The 20,995-nt window shown below is 43.6% G+C and overlaps 1 protein-coding gene across 2 annotated transcripts in view; it reads right to left on the reverse strand.

The window, feature by feature from the left end:
- The window catches only part of gab2 (GRB2-associated binding protein 2), a 312,357-nt gene that overhangs the window by 13,632 nt on the left and 277,730 nt on the right, over window positions 1-20,995 (reverse strand). For both annotated transcript variants that reach the window (XR_010963264.1, XM_067986246.1), the window contains 2 exons: window positions 6,921-7,519; window positions 5,187-5,281 (listed from right to left, as the gene is read on the reverse strand). Coding sequence is in view for 1 of the 2 variants with exons in the window: in XM_067986246.1 (XP_067842347.1) it covers window positions 5,187-5,281; window positions 6,921-7,519 (694 nt within the window). In the remaining variant the exon portion in view is untranslated. The remainder of the gene's footprint in view (window positions 1-5,186; window positions 5,282-6,920; window positions 7,520-20,995) is intronic.

Consider the following 20,995-nt stretch of genomic DNA (forward strand, 5'->3'; position numbering starts at 1 on the left):
TGGCTACATAACAGAAAACAGAGAGTATGGGTTAAAGGTAGTTACTCAGACTGGCAAAAGGTAGGAAGTGGTGCTCTACAAGGATTGGCGCTGGGACCACTGTTGCTCACTATTTACATAAACGATTTACACTCGGTAATTGGAAGTACAATTTCAAAATTTGCAGACTACAGCAAAATGGGGAGTACAGTTAATACTGAGGATTGTGACAAAATACAGGATGACGTTAATAAACTTGTAGAATTGGTGTGTAATTAGCAAATGAATTACATTATAGAAAGGATATAGAGGCACCGGAAAAGGTGGAAAAATGATTTACTAGGATGATACCAGAACTAAGAGGTTATACCTTTCAGGAAAGATTAAACAGGCTGGAGCTTATTACTCTAGAAAAAAGACTGAAGAGTGACCAGATAGGGGTCTTTAAGATTATGAAAGGGTTTGATAGGATAGACATAGAGAAGATGTTTCCACTAGCAGGGGGGACCAGAACTAGGGGCCATAAATGTAAGATAGTCACTAATAAATCCAATAGGGAATTTAGGAGAAACTTCTTTACCCAGAGAATGGTTAGAACGTGGAACTCGCTACCACAAGGAGTAGTTGAGGCAAATAGTATAGATTCATTTAAGGGGAAGCTACATAAACATATGAGGGAGAAAGGAATAGAAGGATATTCTGATAGGGTTAGATGAAGAAGGGTAGGAGGAGGCTCGTGTGGAACATAAACACTGGCCTGAACCTGTTGGGCCGAATGACCTGTTTCAGTGCTGTACATTCTATGTCATTCTCTATGGCCAAAAAATAGGCATGTAAAGATGGTTGCATTTGATCAGAGAAATCTCTAGTGAACAGTGCAGCCCATTACAAAACTGCTTTGTTCATGTGAAAAGATCAACTCTATATTAAGTGCATAGGAATTTCAACTGATTACCAGAATAACAAAATAATAAATGGTTGGGTGTATAATAAAATGTGTACAAGGTTCAGAGTTGGATTGGGGCTGGTACGTACAAAGAGAAACCAATAAGGGATCTCACACACTTTAGTAATTCATCTGACCATTGTTATTTTCTGATGCTCCTGCATATGCTTGAAATATTAGAGTTTAATTAAATACGATAGATACATGCCAAACCCCAAAAAGCTATCAACTTACAAAAACAACGTACAACATAACATGGGTGCAGGAACAGAGAGACATGGGGGTTTACGTACACAATTCTTTGAAGGTGGTAGGACAAGTTGATAAAACTGTTAAAAAAGCATACGGGATGCTTCGCTTTATAAATAGAGGCAAAGAGTACAAAAACAATTATAAGGGGTTTTGATAGAGTAAATAAGGAGAAAATGTTTCCTCTGATAAACAGAGGACACAGATTTAAGGTGATTGGCAAAAGAACCAAAGGTGACATGAGGAAAAAACATTTTTACACACTGAGTTGTGATCTGGAATGCACTGCCAGAAAGGGTGGCGGAAGCATTCCAGATCCAGATTTCAAAAAGGAATTGGATAAATACTTGAAGGTGAAAAATTGCAGGACTATGGGGAAAGAGCAGAGGAGTGGGACTAATTGGATAGCTCTTTCAAAGAACCAGCACAGGCACAATGGGCTGAATGGCCTCCTTCTGTGCTGTAAGAGTCTATAATTCTATAACTGAGAAACATCCCTGAATGAAAATAGATGACCAAAGCCACTGCTTCAAGGTGACTGGATAAGTTAAATTCCTTTTTATCACATCGGATTTCAGAATTTTTATTAGTATTTTGTGATCAGGATCCATAATTCAGTTAGTTTTTCTGGAAGTGTCAGACTTGGCTCAGTGGAGCACTTGCCTCTGAGTCAGAAGATCAAGCCCCACTCCAGAGACATAAGCACCTAAGCAGTAGAGAGGGAGTGCTGCATTGTTGGAGCTGCTGTATTTTGGATGAGACGTTAAACTGAGGCCCAGTTTGCCCTCTCAGGTGGACATAAAAGATCGCACACTACTATTTCAAAGAAGAGCAGGGAAATTCGCCTGGCAAACAGTCATCCCTCAGCCACCACCACTAAAAAAATCAGATTTTATGGTCATTTATTTCATTGCTGTTTGTGGGACCTTGCTGCGTACAAACTGGTCTACATTACAACAGTGACTACACAAGTACTTCATTGGCTGTGAAGCATTTTGGGACTTCCTGAGAATATAAAAGGTGCTGTAAGTGCTGCAAGTTTTTTCTCTTAAATTTGAAACCTAATGGTCCGAATTTTGCTGTAAAAATAATGGTGAGGCTAACAGTGCTCACCGTTATTCACGTGCAAATCAGACAGCAACTTACGGGGATGAGGGGATGGACATATGAGGAGAGGTTGAGTAGATTGGGACTCTACTCATTGGAGTTCAGAAGAATGAGAGGTGATCTTATTGAAACATATAAGATTGTGAAGGGGCTTGATCGGGTGGATGCGGTAAGGATGTTCCCAAGGATGGGTGAAACTAGAACGAGGGGGCATAATCTTAGAATAAGGGGCTGCTCTTTCAAAACTGAGATGAGGAGAAACTTCTTCACTCAGAGGGTAGTAGGTCTGTGGAATTTGCTGCCCCAGGAAGCTGTGGAAGCTACATCATTAAATAAATTTAAAACAGAAATAGACAGTTTCCTAGAAGTAAAGGGAATTAGGGGTTACGGGGAGCGGGCAGGAAATTGGACATGAATTTAAATTTGAGGTTAGGATCAGATCAGCCATGATCTTACTGAATGGCGGAGCAGGCTCGAGGGGCCGATTGGCCTACTCCAGCTCCTATTTCTTATGTTCATATGTTCCGGCGACCGCACATGCACAGTTAAACGTGGAAATCAGGAGGTTGCTGTACTAGATGCGATGGTCCTCCGAAAACTGCACGAATACGGCATTTTGCCAGCTGGCTCTCCGTTCAAATGAATTGAACGCTGTGAAATTCCTGTACTTACCTGATAGATATGGGCTAAACTCACCAATAAAAGTTAAGTCAAGTCATTTCAAGTCTAATTACCATTTTAACGCGTGGTAAGCCTTAATCCTTCAGATTTTAATTGTTGTTGGACATTTAAAAAAAAATTAAATACATTTTTCTTTCTGTCTCTTAATTCAATCTTTGTTTCCCTCTCTTTATTTCACTTTCTGTACCTGATTTGACATTGAATTCACTATTCTAACTTACACTTCCTGGTTCAGATTCCGTGCTGTTATTAATGATGTTTCAATCAGCGGGGATAGAGCTACAAATTGGGGCTTGGTTCGGAGGGAGGAAGAGAGCAGTAACGGGGGACAGAGAAGTCGTGATCGGCAGAGGGGAGGCTGATAGCTTCCTTGAAGGGCCAGTGGGAGCTCTCCTGCTCCTCCTGGCCCACAAGGAGTACTGTAAAACGCACTTACCTTCTGAAGCCGGCAACTCCGGCCTCCATTTCGCTGCCAGTCTTCCCGAGCCCTTGGAAAACCCGGCCAGCAACTGTTAAATTTAAATCAGGCTTGGCCCGCTACCCGCCACTGTAAAAATGACAATGAGTACGTACGCGGCAGGTTGGGGACATGTTTCCAGTTTTAAAAATTTTTAACTCCCCTCCTCACAGACCCTCTTCCACACATCGTGGGGGGTGGGGTTAATATCGAGGCCAAAGACTTTTTACCCTTTCCTCCGTAACATCAACCAGCTTGCCCTAAACTCAGCCCACCTGCCACTGAAACCTTCATTCATGTCTTTGAATATTCCAATGCTCTCCAGGTCAGCCTCCTCTCCTCCACCCACTGTTGACTTAAGCTCATCCAAAACTGCTGCCCATATGCTGTTGCGCACCAAGTCTCATTCATCCATTATCACTATCCTTCATGACCTACACTGGCTCATAGTTCCTCAATCTCTCAAATTTATAAATTCTCATCCTTGTGTTTAAATTCCTCCAAGGCCATGCACCTCCCTATCTCTGTCGCCTCCTCTAGTCCTACAACCTCCACCCTCAAACTCATCCTTTCCTCTGACTCCAGCCTCTTGAGCATCCTTCTCACCCTTCACTCCACCATTTATGGCTCTGCCTTCAGCCAATTAGGCCCCATACTCTATCAACTCCATTAATCCCAGTGTCTCTCCACCTCCCTCTCCTCCTTAATGGCCCTCCGTAAAACCTATCTCTTTGATAAAGCCTCCAATCACCCCTCCTGATCTTGATTTGGTGTTTGTTTTTCTTTGTGCCTCTTGCAGGTCATATAATTTAACCACCCAATATATCTCTTCCTTTCATCCATTTCTTGAGTCAGAAATCATGAAATCAGGAATCCTACTGTTGTGGCATCAGGCAAGTGTCTGGCAGATGGAGCAACAGCAGGATGCAGACATTGGGGAGGTTATGACCTCCTAATTGTGCAATTTTATTGTAAAGCAACAACAAATGAATCCATTAATTCATAACATCAGGAAATGTGGCACATGGGATGGACCAGGAACAGAATATGGAGGGGAGCTTGCAGGCCAACAACAGAAATATATGGGATGTGGGGACAAGGTTTGGAGGCACATGGTTTGACAAGATGGTAATGGGAAGTAAGGAGGGTGAGTTGGGGGAAGGAAAGAAAGAAGAGAAAAGGAGAAAGAAAGAAAGAAAGAAAGAAAGAAAGAAGCCTAGAAATTACTGCTGCCAATATTAGTATACAGATATATAACAAAGTCAAATGACATTTATCTGCCTGCTAATTTGACAGATGCATCTGCTCATTTATTCTAAATGGGTCAATGTCTCTATTAAAAAAAGCAAATACAGGATTGCCTTAAGTGTTCATCCATTAATATCAGAAACAGGAATTTCCAGCCTAATATGTTTACGAGAGAAATGGAGAGAGTGTGTGTGTGAGAGTGAGTGAAAAAGGAAATGGAACATACTGCACTTTGGATTGATTAGTCAGTTCTTGTTTCTTATGTAATACTGTACAGAGGCAGATTTGTGTCAAGGTGAGCAATCCAAAGAGGAGCAGGTGTTTCATGATCAAGTTGGAGGAATGATGGAATTGCAAACATTCAGTAAATATTGCATGTAGGACAAGCAACATTACAGCAAAATACAAGGTAATGTTTGCCAAAGATACAGACAAGTTCAGGATATCAATCCATTACAATTAATATAATGTGCAAACATCCACTGGGCTGTAAAAATCTCATTTCTTTATGTTTCTTACCAAGTAAGAGCTGAATCCGTCATTAACAGACTCCATGGAGTGGCCTTCATTATTCGTGGCATGACAGGGATAATCGTATGTTTCACATGAAGAAGCTGGGAAAATAGAAACACTGGTTGGAAGACATTTTACAGATGACTAAATCATTAGAGAAATGGGATTATGTTGTTACTCAGCTGAATATAGTGATTCAGCTATTCTTCATATAAAGGGGAATTTTCTGACTTCATGTTCACTCGCCAGCAGCGCAAATCGGAAATTTAACTCCACATTGGAAATTCAAGTCCAACCATCAATTGCAAAATCCTGTGCAGTGCAAGCCCAAATTTTTGATATTTGTTGCTGGGGGGTGAGACTCAGAAAATTACCTCTATATTGTAAAACATATATTTAAACATGAAACAGGATTTCTGACATTAAACCACAACAAGTAATAATTATATAAAATTAGGAATCAAGTAGCAATGCAATTGTACACCTGTTTTTGCTGGTTAAAGTGAGAAGCCTTCTACTGAACTTCTGAATATGTTGCAAATAGATCTTGAAACAACGTATTACAAAAGACTCATATATTGGGAATTACCTCAGAGGTTCTCCTGATCGGCAGTTGTAACTTTGACGGAAGGTCAGCGGGAACCCCGTTTACGCAGCCTATCCAGGGTTTCCACCGATTGGCCGCTGCAATTACCCTGTAGAACCCCCCGAGGAAATTCCCAGTGGTATAGTATAATACTTGCCCCTCTAGATCTGGCTTTCAAAGTGGCTTGGCACTGGTATCAGCGCAATGTAAATGTCAGTCCATTCTGTTTGTCGGTATTGTAGACCCCTAATTTTCTGTTTTTTCTTCCTTACAGGTTTCCCATGGCTACACACCTTCTGGGACCATGAAGGCAACGCATTGACCTGCTTGTAGGCTGCCACCAATGCCACTCTCACCTGACCATCCACAGGTATACGAGTGGCCTGCTAGAGATAGCTGCTCTGATATTCCCTCCCTGCAGGAAGACATTGGCCTTACTTGGTACTTTCCTAAAGATGTAAAGCAGAGATCTGGAACTCAATGATTGGGTCTTAAACCTGCATTCTTCCATTCTGTATAGTTGCACATAGGAAGCCCCAGTACACTGCATTACCATAATGTCATTATCCATATCGTTTGTTTTCAGGAAAGAGCGGGATAGTGCCACATCATTATCACACTGCCACATCATTATCACACTGCTACATCATTATCACACTGCTAGCCACCCTGTATGTATCTGCATAGCTGGATTTTGAGCTCTGGAATGTGTAAAAATACTGATGTCGTAGGCCTTCAGTCTCATCTCTGTAGTACGTTAAGATCCATTTTAGAGTCAAAGACAGAAAATGCTGGAAACACTAAGCAGGTCAATGTTTTGACAAAAGGTCCACACCTGAAGGATTTACTCCTATGTTCTCTCTGTAGAAACTTCCTGACCTGCTGAGTGTTTCCAGCATTTTCTGCTTCGATTTCAAAATTCCAGCATCTGAGGTTTTTTGCTTTTTGTTCATTTTAGAGTTAAGCTGGAACCGGGTAGACCATGGGCTACTCCAGGGGTGCCACTGTGATCATCGGTCAGGAGGAGTTATATACAACATCATGGTGAAGAGATGGAACTTCAATTCAGAAGCTGCCAGTCAGCAGATGATACATCTGGAGCTTTACAGTGCACAGTATTTTAAAATATGTTACTTATGATTTCAAGTCATTACCTCTGTGAAGCCTGTTGTTATCTACTGCTGGAAGTGTGTTCCTTCTAGGGATTGTTGCTGCAGATGCTGCTTGTTTACCTTTGCCATTGCGAGTACACTGCTTGGGGCTACTCCATTCTGGCTTCCGATCTATCTGTGCAGGCTTTGGTGGCCGTGGAGGAGGCGCAGCTGCCGAGTCACCAGAACCCGTGGCTAGCGTGTTGTGGTTTTTGTCAAAGGTGAATGTCCTTGGAATTTGGTAGATGGACACAGGTGTTGACGGAACGTCGTAGGAGTCTGTGGAAATCTCACTAAGCCGTCTACACAGAGTGCTATTGGGAGTGTTATACGTGTACACCTCTTCATCATCATTGTCTAACCCAGGTGAGCCAAATTTGACCACACCATCAGATCCCAGACTCCTAGGCAAATCATAAGCAATGGTGTCTCTTTGCTCCATATGTTGTTTTGCTGGTTTTGGTAAACTATGAAAGCCATGGATTTGCCCACTGACCCCATTGACACAATGTGAATAACCTTGTGATAACTTTTGTGCAGTTATGTCTCCATCTCTCTTTGTGGATCCAGGCAACTGTATAGACTGGGAAAAACTGGCACTCCTGGATAATACAAATAGAAACAAATAGCAATCAGTTCAGCACTTCATCTCATTGATCATGCTAACGTTGTAATAACTCTTTCTCACCACTGAACATTATGTTCTCTTTCTAACCACGAATGGTGGATTCAGTGACTAATGCATACAACCAAAATGTAAAATGTTACAAAGAAGGCGGAGTAATTGCAGAAATTGAAAAGGTGGAGAATTCATTAGAATAATTATCAACGACCAGATCATAAAATAAAGTGAACAGCACTGCCATTTGGCAAAATATTTGCAAACTGAGGGGTGATGGCATGCGATACTGTATCACTGGTCACATCAATGCAAGAAATTTTAAAACCTTGAATAAAAGTCAATATTAACACCAAAAAAAGTTTCAACATTTGCAGTGTTTTTCTCTAGTGTAAATTTACTCCAAAAGTCAACCCAATCGGCTTTCAGTGGATATTTTTTAAGCAGATCTTTCTGAGCTGTTCACATACTAGAGACTTAAACCTAACTCCAGCTGGTCAGCATTACTATAAATAAGTAAAATTTTGTTACCAAAAGTCATATATCTCAGCAAATCACCCTGGTGTGTAGCCTTACTCTAATTCAGATTGGTTATGTGAGTAGAAAGAGGTTTTCTAAAGCTACCTGATGGCTCAAAAGGCAAGTACAGAGGGTTTGATCCCTCCTCTGTCCTGAATTAGCTGATCACAGTTGTGGTGGGAGGAGGGGGAGTAAAATTCATCTTACTGACTCTGGTCTAGTTCTGCCTGTTCAGGTGGATATAAAAGATCCCATGACACTATTTGAAAATGAGCAGTGGAGTTCTCCCATTGTCCTGAAAAACATTCATCCTTCAACAACACCACCATAACAGATTAAATAATCATTTATCTAATTTACTGTGCAAATTTGCTATCACATTTGCCTACTTAACAATAATGGCTACATTTCAAAAATAATTATTTGGTTATGAAATGCTTTGGGATTTCCTGAGGATTATCAAAAGTACTATATAAATGCAAAGTCTTTCTTTCTTAGACAGTGAACATCACTGATTCTATCTTTATCCAACATCCTCACACGGGCACTTTCCAGCAGATGTCACTAGCTTAGGTACATACAGATACATAAATTGCTAAAGATAGCAACACAAGTTGATAAGGCCATAAAGAGTGCAAACAAATTACTGGGGATCATTTCTAGAGGAAAAGAATACAAAACCACAGAGCTAATGTTACGTTTATATAGAACCTTGGTTAGACCACACTTGGGAGTACTGTGTGCATTTCTGGTCTCCATACTACAGAAAGGATATTGAAGTACTGGAGAAAGTGCAGAAAATCTTTACAAGGATGTTACCAGAATTGAGAGGATGCAACTATTAGGAAAAATTGAGCATTTTTTCTGGAAAAGAGCAGACTAAGAGGTGTCCTGATAGAGGTCTTTAAAATCATGATGGGGTTCAATTAGAGAAACTGTTTCCACTCGTGAGTCAGTCTTTGGATGCAAGTTTGTTGGTAGAGGGTAGCTATCAATGGGAGTAGATCTGCATGGGGCCAGGTCACATGTGGAGCCCCGCAGGGCTCTGTAATGGGACCACTGCTGTTCATCATCTTCATTAATGATTTGGTTAAAGTCATTGATGAAACCACCCACAAATTTGCAGATGACACAAAAATGTGCACAGAATTTGGGAATTTGACCCAATAGGTTGCAGACCGATTTAGATACATTTGCAGGATGGTCCCATGTGTGGCAGATTCCTTTGATTGGATAATTGCATTGTTATGTATTTGAGTAGTGGAAATTCCAGGCATGTGTATACCATGCACTGGTACTGACTAAAGGTTGGGAATTAGGAGAGGAACCTTGGTGTGATAGGCAATAAATTATTGAAGGTCCAGAACTATTGCGTCAAGTCCCTTGGGAAGAGAAACAGGGTTTTAAGAAGTGCTGTTAGGACATTACAATATAAAACTAAGACCACTAACGCTGTACAAGGCCATGGTACAGCCTCATTTTGAGTATTTTATCTAGTTTCGGTCTCCATTCGTGGCAGGGTGAAGGTGACTAAAATGATACCCAGTTTTCAGGCTCCTGGTTATCAGGATAGGCTCAAGGAGTTGTGACTACTTTCTTTCGAGAAACATAACTTTAGAGGCAATATGATTGAAGTTTTTAAAATAATGAAGGGATTAAATTCTGTCCAGTTGGGTAGATTATTTGGGATGGTAGGACTAGCGGCCCCCACATAAAATACATAGGCAAAGAATTAGGTTAGAAGCCAGGAAGTATTTCTTTTTACGGAGAGTTATGCCCTCAGGAACAGATTACCGAAGAATGTGGTGGAGATGGATTCCATGCAGTACTTTGAAAAGGAGCTGGACAAGTTCCTGAGAGAAGGAAATTTTAAATTATAGAGGATAATTTGCAGATTAGCAGGGATTTGAAGGATTTATGGGTTACTGCGGTCTTCTGGAGCTTTGCTTGATTGCCTTAGGGAGTTGGAATTTCCTAAACTGGCCACAAGGTTTTTGTGCGGGGTTTTTCTTGCCTCTCCCAGGAGATTGTTCGACTGGGAAGTGGGTAAATGATGTATATGGCTGCACGGATGTCTGGATGGGTTGAACTTGATGGACCAGATGGATGGTCTTTTCCCATCCTTTTTGCATGTTCATATGGCTGTTGGAAGCAGGTTCCTTGCTAATTTTTCCCTTCCTAGCCTGGGGATGTTGAGATCAATTGCAGCACCCCTATTGCTGCCCCCAACTGAGATCAGTTAATTCACCAGAAATTCAAGCACACCCAAAAATAGGCACGCAGGGAACAATCCTTGCACCTGAATGAATAGGCCTGAGGCACACGTGATATTGGGCCTAGGGCCTCATTATCATCAAGCTGGAAGCACCTAATAGGCATCCCCAGGCAGTTCACTGGTGAAGATGAATCAAAGATCGGACTCCTTTAAAAGGGACCGGGAAATGGGGGTGACTGGGTCGGGAGGGAGGGCGGACGGGTTGGGAGGGTAGAGGTGGCCGGGAGCGGGGTGGATAGCAGGCAGAAGCAGAGATTGAGGGAGGGCGGGAAGGCGGGAGAGCATAGCGGCGATGATCGTGGGGATGGGGTGGGGAGAAGTGGCTTGATTGTGGAGTCGAAAGGAGTGTTCCTGTCCAGTCTGTAACCCACACAACCAGTTAGGTTGTTGTGACAGAAGAACATCACTAGATGGCAGTACAGTATCAGTATAAACTCAGTGTTGCAAGGTACAAAGCCACATTCTCATCGGGACTGATATTTTAAAATTTGTTCTCGGGTTGTGGGCAACACAAAGCCCGAAGATGTTGGTGGACCTTCATCTCGAACCTTGTAATGTTGAGATCGCTCCTTTATGTTTGTCACACTTGGCAAAAAAGAGAGATTCTAAGAGGGCAAAGGTTATGTTCATTGGATATTTGATAAACAGCAGTAATTTCAGGTTGTATTTTGGTTTTCTTTTCTGCAAACATTGTAAAATATTGATTTTTGATAATTCAAGGTAATATATTAAAAGTTTTGCATATAGGAAAAACTTCCTGTACACACCAACCTTACTTTATATGTCATGATTTTTCAGTCACCACTTTGGGCTCGATTTTGAAAGATCAGTGGGATGGGGGGGGGCACGGTCAAAGGGCGTGTGGGTAACCCGACTAATAAAATCCTAACTCGACTAACTCGATTATAGCCCTCATCGTAGCCCTCCAAAAGCTGCGCAGTGGATGGACAGTGCACCCGCGTGACAGGCTGTCAGCTGGAGCGTCTCTATTTAAAGGGCCATTGCTCCAAAGGCTTTTGCTGCACCAAACACCAAAAAGGCACAATGGAACAGCATAGGGGCAAGGCTGCTCCAAGGTTCAATGATGCCTCACTGCAGCAGCTACTGGTCGGGGTGAGGAAGAGGAGGGAAGTGTTTTACCCCGTGGACGGAAGGAAGTGCTCTGCCTCTGCCACCAAGAAGGCCTGGCTCCGAGATGGCAGAGGAGGTCACCAGCAGCAGCAACATCTCCCGCACCTGGGTGCAATGCAGGAAGCGCTTCAATGACCTAACGAGGTCAGCAAAAGTGAGTACACTTATTGATTCTCCTGCATTCTGTTTTCCATATCACCCCCTCCCTCCCCACAACTCATTCTGTACTGCCAAGGCTACTCCATCACATCACTCCTCATACCCACTTAAGGCTCATACTTAACTTAACTGCATTTCCTCAGCACTTCCTCACCTCCCCATTTGTGACCCCACCACTACCACTCAGCCCAATCCTCATCCAATGTGATGGCTCTGACTCATACTCACCCTGTGATGCATCTCTTTTATGGTCAGCCTCACCCAAAGCAATGCATTCATCAATTGGCCACTTCACCATCACTCACTCATATGCCTGTACTTTCTCCCCTTCTAGGAGAGTAAGTAAAATGCACGCAAGAGGGCAAGGACTGGAGGGGGGGCCACAACAAATAGTGGCCCCACAGCCGCAGAGCATGAGGCACTCGAGATCAGCCACACCCTCGAGTGCCTGTCCATCGGGGATGTCGAGACTGGCACCCCACAAACGTCTGGTGATACAACTTTAACATTCATCACACACAACATGAATTGAGGTTAACAATAATTGGCATGTTGAAGACCTCAGTATGCTCATCGCAACATGACACATCTGTGATGATGCTTAATATTGCCTCTGTTCTCTTACCGCATTGATGGCAGACGGCGATTCCCCAGAGGACCTGCCGGCCTCTGAGGGTGCACCATCACATCATAGCGAGCCATCCACCAGCGCAGATACTCACACCTCGGAGGGTCCTAGTAGTCAGTTAGTTGGGTTGTCACCTGGTGAGTCACCACACACAAGTGAGCACGAGCAGGCAGTGGTGTTAGGGGCAGCTGCGGAGACTCTGCGTCGGTGGCCGCACTCCTCTCCAGGCTCTGCTCAGCTGGAAGCAGATGCTGAAACCCATCCTTTAAAAGGAGAACGATCGAGGGACAGCAGCACATTTGCAAGGTATTGGAACAGGTGCCACGCACACTCTCCACAATAATGCAGAGGATGGAGGAATCCAACTCCTGCATGAGTGGAATGGCAGCACAGGTAAGCGCAGGAATGTCTGCGATGGATAGAAGGCTAGCCTCTATTGAGCTTCAAGCACGGCTCACAAATGAGTTCGTTCAGGCCCTGACAACAGTTGTTCAGATTCAGGGTGAACAGCATTCTGCTGCCTTAAACAGGCAGACAGATACACTAGCACTGGCCTTCCAAGGCATCACACATGTCTTCCAAACTGTTGTCCAGCCGGGTGGTAGGAGTGATGTGGCCCTGGCCCAGAGGAGGGATGATGGTGAAAGGGGACATGGAAGTGGGGACGATACTCAAAGCACTCCCATGACTCACCCGTTGCCCCCCTCTCAACAAGTACTCGCAATGCTACCTCCTCTCCAGGTGGCTGAGTCTGCCCCTGCACAGGTGCAGGTGGAGCAGTCTTTGGAGGGGCCCTCACCGGCTCCAAAACCCGAGGGTGTCGGCCCAAAGCATCTAATCGGTCAGGGCATGAACATGAGCAACCTGCCACTACCTCTGCTGCAGCCACAGGGGATGCACCACGTGGAAGCGGTCGGAAGCGAAAGGCTAAGGATTTGTGATCACGAAGGGTATGCACAAGGATGTCTGACAGACTGTCATGTTTTTCATTTGTATTTGGTTTTTGTTATATTCACATTAAATGTTATCATTCTCACCATTACTGCCACGTCTTGCCCATTCTTGACTGGCTTTTGTGATAGGGCCCTTTCATGAGGTTCACCATGAACGGCGACACTTGATGTCACCCATTGGGTCACTTTACAGTGGGTGTATGGGTAGTTGCAGGACTGTTTTGTGCAGGGTGGGGGGGGGGGGGTGCTGTTGTTGGAGCTGCTCTTTCCAGGTGGTCTGAGAACTGGACTCTTCACACTTTCTGATGTTAGGAGAACTGTTCACATATCGGTAACTCCCTGGCCTCACGAGCAGCCAGGTGAGTCACTGCCCTGCCCAGGGGGTCCTCCTCCTGCTCCTCCTCCTCCTCTACTTCCTCAATATGGGTGGCAGATGTGGATGGGGCCTCCTCAAGTAGCATACCTCCCTGTTGTGCAGGACACAATACACGACTATAATGTGTCCCACTCTGGTGCGTATTGAAGTGCTCCCCCAGAACGATCAAGGCACCTAAATCGCATCTTGAGCAGCCCTATAACATGCTCAATTGTAGACCTGGTGGCAATGTGGCTGTCGTTGTATCGACGCTATTGCTCGGTGATGGGCTTCCTCAGAGGTGTCATGAGCCACGTGTGCAGGGGGTATCCCTTGTCCCTGAGGAGTTAGCCCTTGCGGGTGTTCAGTGTGTGGAAGAGGGGTGGGATGTTGGACTCCCGGAGGATGAAGGAATCATGGCAGCTGCCAGGGTATCTGGCGCACACGTGAAGGAATCTTTTGCGGTGGTCACAAATGAGCTGAGCATTGATGGAGTGATATCCCTTCCTGTTGATGAACAGTCCTGACTCGTGTGGAGGTGCTCGGATTGCTATATGGGTGCAATCGATTGCACCCTGTACCCGTGGGATGCCAGCCACAGAGTGGAATCCCACTGCCCTCCCTGTCTGGCTGAGGTCGTCCACGGGGAAGTTGACGTAGTGCGAGGCCCTGCGAAACAAGCCTTCGATGACCTGCCTCATGCACTTGTGTGCAGATGACTGAGACACCCCGGTGATGTCACCGGTGGCACCTTGGAATGATCCAGAGGCAAAGAAGTTGAGGGCATGGTGATTCTACCACCGACGGGTAATGAGATGCTGCTCAGCCCAGCCGGGAGCAGCTCGGCATGAAGGAGGCTGCAGATGTCTGCGACCACCTGGCGACTCACTCTCAGCCCCCGTATGCACTGCTCCTCAGAGAGGTCCAGGAAGCTGAGCCTCAGTCTGTAGACCCTGTGACGAGGGTAGTGCCTCCTGCAACGTCACTCTCTCTGTTGTTGCCCTCTGTGCTCTTGTGCAAGTGCCTGTCGCAGCACTGTGTTGTGAGCTCCAAGTGTCAGAAGTGCTCGCCGTGCCTGCTCATCCTCGGTAGTAGTGGTGAATGCAGCTATGGCGACCCCCCATCCTGATGGTTTCAGTTTGAAGGGGTCCAAAAAGTTGGTAAATATGTGTCGACAGAACAATTCTGAGTGGAAACTACAAATTTTCAGTGTGAACACAAAGATCTCCCAGCCAAAAGTTTGTCTGAAAGAACTGAGTGCCCTGCTGCAATAACTCACCTTTTATCCCCATCTGTCATACAAGCACTTACTTCAATGTCCAACTGGCTGCTGGCTGAAACACGTCTGCTAAAACATGGAGTGTTTCCCACAGCACGGGAAACACGCTGAGGCTGAACGAAAATCGATCCCCTGCCTCAATGATCATGAAATTAACTAGTTCAAATACTTAAAGTATCTAAATAACTGTTAACTATCATCCCACCGGTTTTAATTGTCGGTGGGACTTCCACACTTGTGAGGTGCGCACGCACACAGGTGTGTCTGTGGGGAACCCAGAAGTTGGCAGGTTGGAGCCAGGTTCTGAACCCGCTTGGGATTTCCCCGATTTTCGGAGCCCACCCCCACCCCCCCAACGCACCCGCAATTTGATTTGAAAATCGAGGCCTTTATCTGCGTCACAATTATGAGTCAACAGTTGGAGTTAGTATAGTGGTGGAAAATCAATGTAAATTGGGCAGGAGTGGACTGACTGCTGGATCCCCAGGCCTACCAACACTGCATTTGATTTTCCTCCAACAGGGAAAATGTCCAACTGCCCCTTTACTGCCCTACTGCATGTAAATGACTGCAGGGACGCAGGGTCTGGATACCTTGATTTCATTGCCTTCCACTGCTACTACTGCAGATCCCAGGTAGCACCAGGAGAAAGGTGGAGATAGCAGTATTAGGCCCACAGAGGTCCCTTTCAGAGGGAGAGGGCTTACCAGTGGGCACCACTCCCTCTCCTCATGGGGAGAGAGGGAGAGAGATGAGGGAAGAGAGGGAAAGCGATGGAGAGAGAAGACGACAGATGGGGAGGAGAGTCTCGGGAGGAGACAAAGAGATCAGAAGACATGGAAGGATCTGGGGAGAGAGATCTAGAGGATCGGGGGAGTAAGATAGGTGGAGAGAGATCGAGAAACACAGGAGGGTGAGAGATTGGGGGTGGGCAAGACAGAGAAAGAGATCCGGGGGTCAGAAAGAGCAAGGCATCTGGTGAGAGAGAAAAAGAGATAAAAGGGGTAAAGATCGGGGGGAGGAAGAGAGCGAGAGAAATTGAGGGAGAGAAAGGTCACACTATTTCATTACGCTCCCTATCTCACTTTCCTGTCATGAGTAAAGTAGAAACTTATTCTTTCTACATCTGGTTCACTTCCATAAACTTAATCTTGAATGTAGGTGGTGTTATTGCTTACTTCCCTCTGAAGTCTCCTGGCTCCATCTCCAGCATAGGGGGCATGCAGTTGCCTTAGAGTTGCTAAAATTGGGTCATTGGCCGAATGCTACCTGTCCTCTCCAAAGTGCTACCTCTCACAGATGCTGATTTCCATCCCACTACCCCACGCCGCCGTTCCCATTTCCTGTCACGACCTGGAATGGAGCCCTTACTCCTGATGACCTGATCCAACATCATGTCTTGGAGCCCAGCCCTGCACTTGAAAAGGTCAAATTCCTGGTCATTGCCAAAACCTGACTGAAAGTTCTTCAAATGCTTTTTGTGCTTTTAAAATCTTTCTCTTAGTTTTAAAGACATTGACCACAGTCTTTCACTGTGGGAATGAGGAGCAGAGGTGGTCGTCCCTCACCTCCACAATGAAATAAACTATGGTCAGTGGTTTTAAAATCAGCAGTAATCTATTTTATTTAAAACTAATACCTCTGCCTAGGTATTTTAAACAATTTTACAACACCAAGTTATAGCCCAACGATTTTATTTGAAATTTACAAGCTTTCGGAGGCTTCCTCCTTCCTCAGGTAAATGTCAGGAACTCCTCGAAGCCTACACATTTATAAATGCGTAGGCTCCGAGGAGTTCCTGACATTTACCTGAGGAAGGAGGAAGCCTCCGAAAGCTTGTAAATTTCAAATAAAATCGTTGGACTATAACTTGGTGTTGTAAAATTGTTTACAATTGTCAACCCCAGTCCATCACCGGCATCTCCACATCATAGGTATTTTAAATGATAGACCTTTGCCTAGTACAATGAGAGGCAAACCTCAATTATTTAAAATACATATTCTGAAATATTTATTTTAAATAACAGATTTCTCCATTTAATTGCTGGGGAAACACTTTTCTATACTTCTAAAGGGAATTATTTCCTCTTCACTCCCTTCTCTCCGTTCCACCTGCCTCCCCTACTTCCTCCCACTGCCTCTTGTTACTTCTGCGCCACTCACGTCAAGCGTCCATACTCCCCACTGCCAACCCGCCCTTCAGAAATTCTCTGTTGTTGCACTTCCACCAGACGTACCCCACAATCCCTTCCCACTGTTTCTACCCACCAGAATCTCCCTCAGACCTTCCTCACATAGCACTGCCTCCCCAATGCTGCCTGTTCTAGCACCACCATTTCAAAGGTGAAATAAAAGAAACAACCTTGAGATAAATGGTGTTATAGATCTATGTCAAAACTTTGTACTATGGAGTGGTAAAACACAGGTTCATGTTCTTAATTTCTCATGCCATAGTTGGGGAGACGATTCAAAAAAAAAATAGGAATTTGCACAACTTCAATTACCACTGTTATTTTCCGTTACGAAGGTGGTCAGTAGTTTCTCATATCTTCTTTCTTATGTTGGCACTTGCTCTCACATAAAATTGTTGATCTTTTGAATGATCTCTACACTGAAAACCAGTTTCCCATCATCTTAAATTCACCGTAGATGCTTCTCTAATACAGTATTTTAGTACAGTCAATGCTAGATAAACACAAACTGACCCAAGCACAGAATTTTAATGTACTAAACTGTTTCCCAGTCACTCACACTGTATAAAATTCCAGCAAAACAAACCATTCCCGAGGCACTCCCAGTGATTAGAAACCCAGTGCACCACAACCCAATCACTCTCAATATATAGAATTCCAGTGCAGCAGATCATTCCCTAGCTTCTCCTATTGACAGAATTCCAGTATATTAAGCAACTTCCCCATTATTGCCCCCATACAGACTTCCAGTAAACCAAACTACTCGGTCACTCCCTTTGTATACGAATGTAAGCATAACACTAAGATACAAATTCCTGCTTGAAGCATAGAATATTCCTCATTTTCTATTTTTAATTTGCAGGATAATAAATATGCCCAACTATCAAATCTTAACCTAGATACAGTCAGTAGCATATTTTAGATGTTTAATATATCCTGTATGAAATGTACCGTTGTTAAGTTCCGTTTTGTTCAGATTGTCTTGCTCAATGAATGAGTAAATAGGCTGATGTACAAAGGTTTGGAAATTGCCTATTTTTAACCCTGGTTTATAGAAATCCAGATCCAAGTATAATCCTAATTCAGCATAACATTTCTTGGCAAACTAGTTATGTGTTTATCAGAATTTAACTGTTCCAAATGTTATGACTGTTGTATTTGCAATGTTATAATGATTGCTAACAGTAATGGTAAAATGTCACAAAATACAAATTAGTTTAGTTACTTGTATTTAACCTTTAGTTTTTTTAAGATCAAAATATATAACAAACTTAATGAATAGCAAGTTAAAAGTCAAAACAAATAAAAAGCCTATTTGGTTGCCTTGATAAATTGTACATAGCACCACGTTACTTTTTCTTAATAACATCTTAGGGGTTTACACAGAGAGCCTGGCTCTTAAAGCAATAGATGCTGATCTCAGACATTGTTTAGGACTTTAAAATTCATTGGGCCTGTATATTATTGATTGTGTCTAGTTTTCTGAAATCAAAATTAAGTCATTTCTGTGTGCTCAGCTGTCAAGTCAGCAATGACCGTTAGAATAAGATCCTTCCCTGATTCATCATGAATTTTACTGTTATTCAAAGCATAAAAAGTAATTTTCTACTGAGGGAACAGAAAGAACAATTTATGTTGTTGAATAGGAATCATATTATGTAACAATTTGGAAATTTCTTGAAGATCACACATATGGACTAGATGATTCTGCAAGTAGTCAGTAGAGTGTGAAAAGTCAGGAGAGTGTAGAGTTTAACCTCAATGGGAGTTCAGCCTTGAGATGCAGTGGGACATGAATTTTTATATATAATTAATACTTGCATGCAATGATTAAGGCGAGTTTGATTCTTGCAAGAGTTTGACGCTAATGGGAGTTCAGATTAACATTATCTATGCTTTTAAATTAGACATTTAGACACAGAGGGATGGCAGTGCAGGGAACCCTCACGATGTGTGCACAGTGCAAAATGTGACCATCAGTGTATTAAGGGGCAGCACATTTGCACCAACCGTTGAATCTTTACAGCAGAGGATCTCGGTGCTTGAGCAGCAATTGCCCATACTCTGCAGCATCAGAGATGATGAGGAATTCTGAGATCATACTATCCAGAATGCGGTCATCCAAGAGGCAGTGCTGGGAAGTTCAGGACACAGGGATCATGTAGAAAGAGAGAAGTGGGTGACCAGCAACAGGAGTTGCAGAGGGAGGCAGGACCCACAGGTGTAGAGAATCCCTGAATTACTGGAGCTGTCCAATAGATACTTAGGGCCAGATTTTGCTGTAAAAATAATGGTGGGGCTAACAGCGCTCACCGTTATTTATGTGCAAATTGAACAGTAACTTCCAGCAACCACACATGCACAGTTAAATGCGGAAATTGGCAAGTTGCTGGCCGAGATACCCTGCTTTTCCAAAGCTGCGTGACAACAGCATCTCACCGCTGGCTCCCCATACAAATGAATTGAACCGCGTGAAGTTCCTGCACGGACGTCGTGGATATGGACTAATCCTGCCAAAAAAAGTTAGGGCTTGTCCATTCCAGTGTAACAGCGTGGTAAGTCTTAATTACTGCCAAACAACCTCTCTGGCACTGAAAATTAACTTTTACAAGTGTGGAGTCTCATTCCTTCAGATTTTAATTATTGTTAGACATTTAAAAAATATAATTTTTTTTCTTACTTTTCTTTTCTGTCTGTTTTATCACGGTCTCTTAATCCAATATTTCTTTACCTGTCTTTATTTTGCTTACTGTACCTGATTTGACATTGAATTCACTATTCTAACTTACACTTCCTGGTTCAGTATCTGCATTGCCCATTAATGATTCTTCAATCTGATTGGTTAAGGAGACATGCAGTTGCTTGCCCTGTTCACACAGGTCCCAGATGCCCTGTAGAGGGCATCGCGCTGAATGGATTTCTTACTTCAAGTAACTTGTTCTGCAAAAGCTAATAGAAAGTCTATGGGCAAGTACAAGTTCATTCGTCGCTCACAGCAAAATCCGGTCCGATGTGTTGGACAAGTATGAGGTGGACAATAGCAGTAACTCAGAGGAGGATGGTCCTCAGAAACACTGTGGCATCATGGAGGGACTACTGGGGAGGGTGGTGTTGAGAGGCAGATAGACGACAAGAATAGGAAAGTGGTAGTTATTGGAGATTCTGTAGTCAGGGGAATAGATGGCCTTTTTTTTGCAGCCGTGACTAGGAGTCCCGAATGATATGCTGTTCTGGTGCCAGGGTGTAGGATATCACGGAAATGTTGGAAAACCTGTTGGTCTTGCAGAGGGAGTTTAAGGAGTTAGGCACTAGATTGAAAAACAGGACCTCAAGGTAAACTCCAGGTTGCTTCCTGTGTCATGTGACAGACAGGTTAAGGAAAGGAAGGTCAATGTGTGGTTGCAGAGCTGGCGGGAAGAGTTCACATTCTTGGGGCATTGGAGCAATTCTGGAACAAGGGAAGGCGATATCACAGGAACGGCCTTTATCTGAACTGAAATGGCTCCAATGTCCTAGTGGAGAGGGTAAAGAGAGCAGGGAGGGAGGATTTGAATTAACATGGCAGGGGTGGGGTAAGTCTAGGTTTGAGACTAGAGACTAGCATTATTAATAAAGCTATTGGAACAGAGGCAGAAGGCCTGAAATAAATAGTGAGGAAAATATTATCAGCAGGGAAAGGGAAAGGCTTTGAGGTAATGAGAGAGAAAACACATCATAGAAGAGGCAAAAAATATCAAAAAATTAACTGGGAAAAGAATAAGGGTCAACATTCCAAAAAATAGTGGACAATAGAAAAGGAAATAGTAAGGGCTTTTAGAAGGAGATAAAAAAAAAAAATAATTAGAGAAGATAAGACTGCTCAGAGATGAAGGAGGGAAGATACAGCTGTGGCAGAGATATTAAATAAATATTTTGCATTGGTTTTTACAAGTGATGGTAGAAGTAAATGCATGTGTATTGGAGGAGGG

This window comes from Heptranchias perlo, chromosome 6 (genome assembly GCF_035084215.1).
Source record: "Heptranchias perlo isolate sHepPer1 chromosome 6, sHepPer1.hap1, whole genome shotgun sequence".
Lineage (NCBI taxonomy): Eukaryota > Metazoa > Chordata > Chondrichthyes > Hexanchiformes > Hexanchidae > Heptranchias > Heptranchias perlo.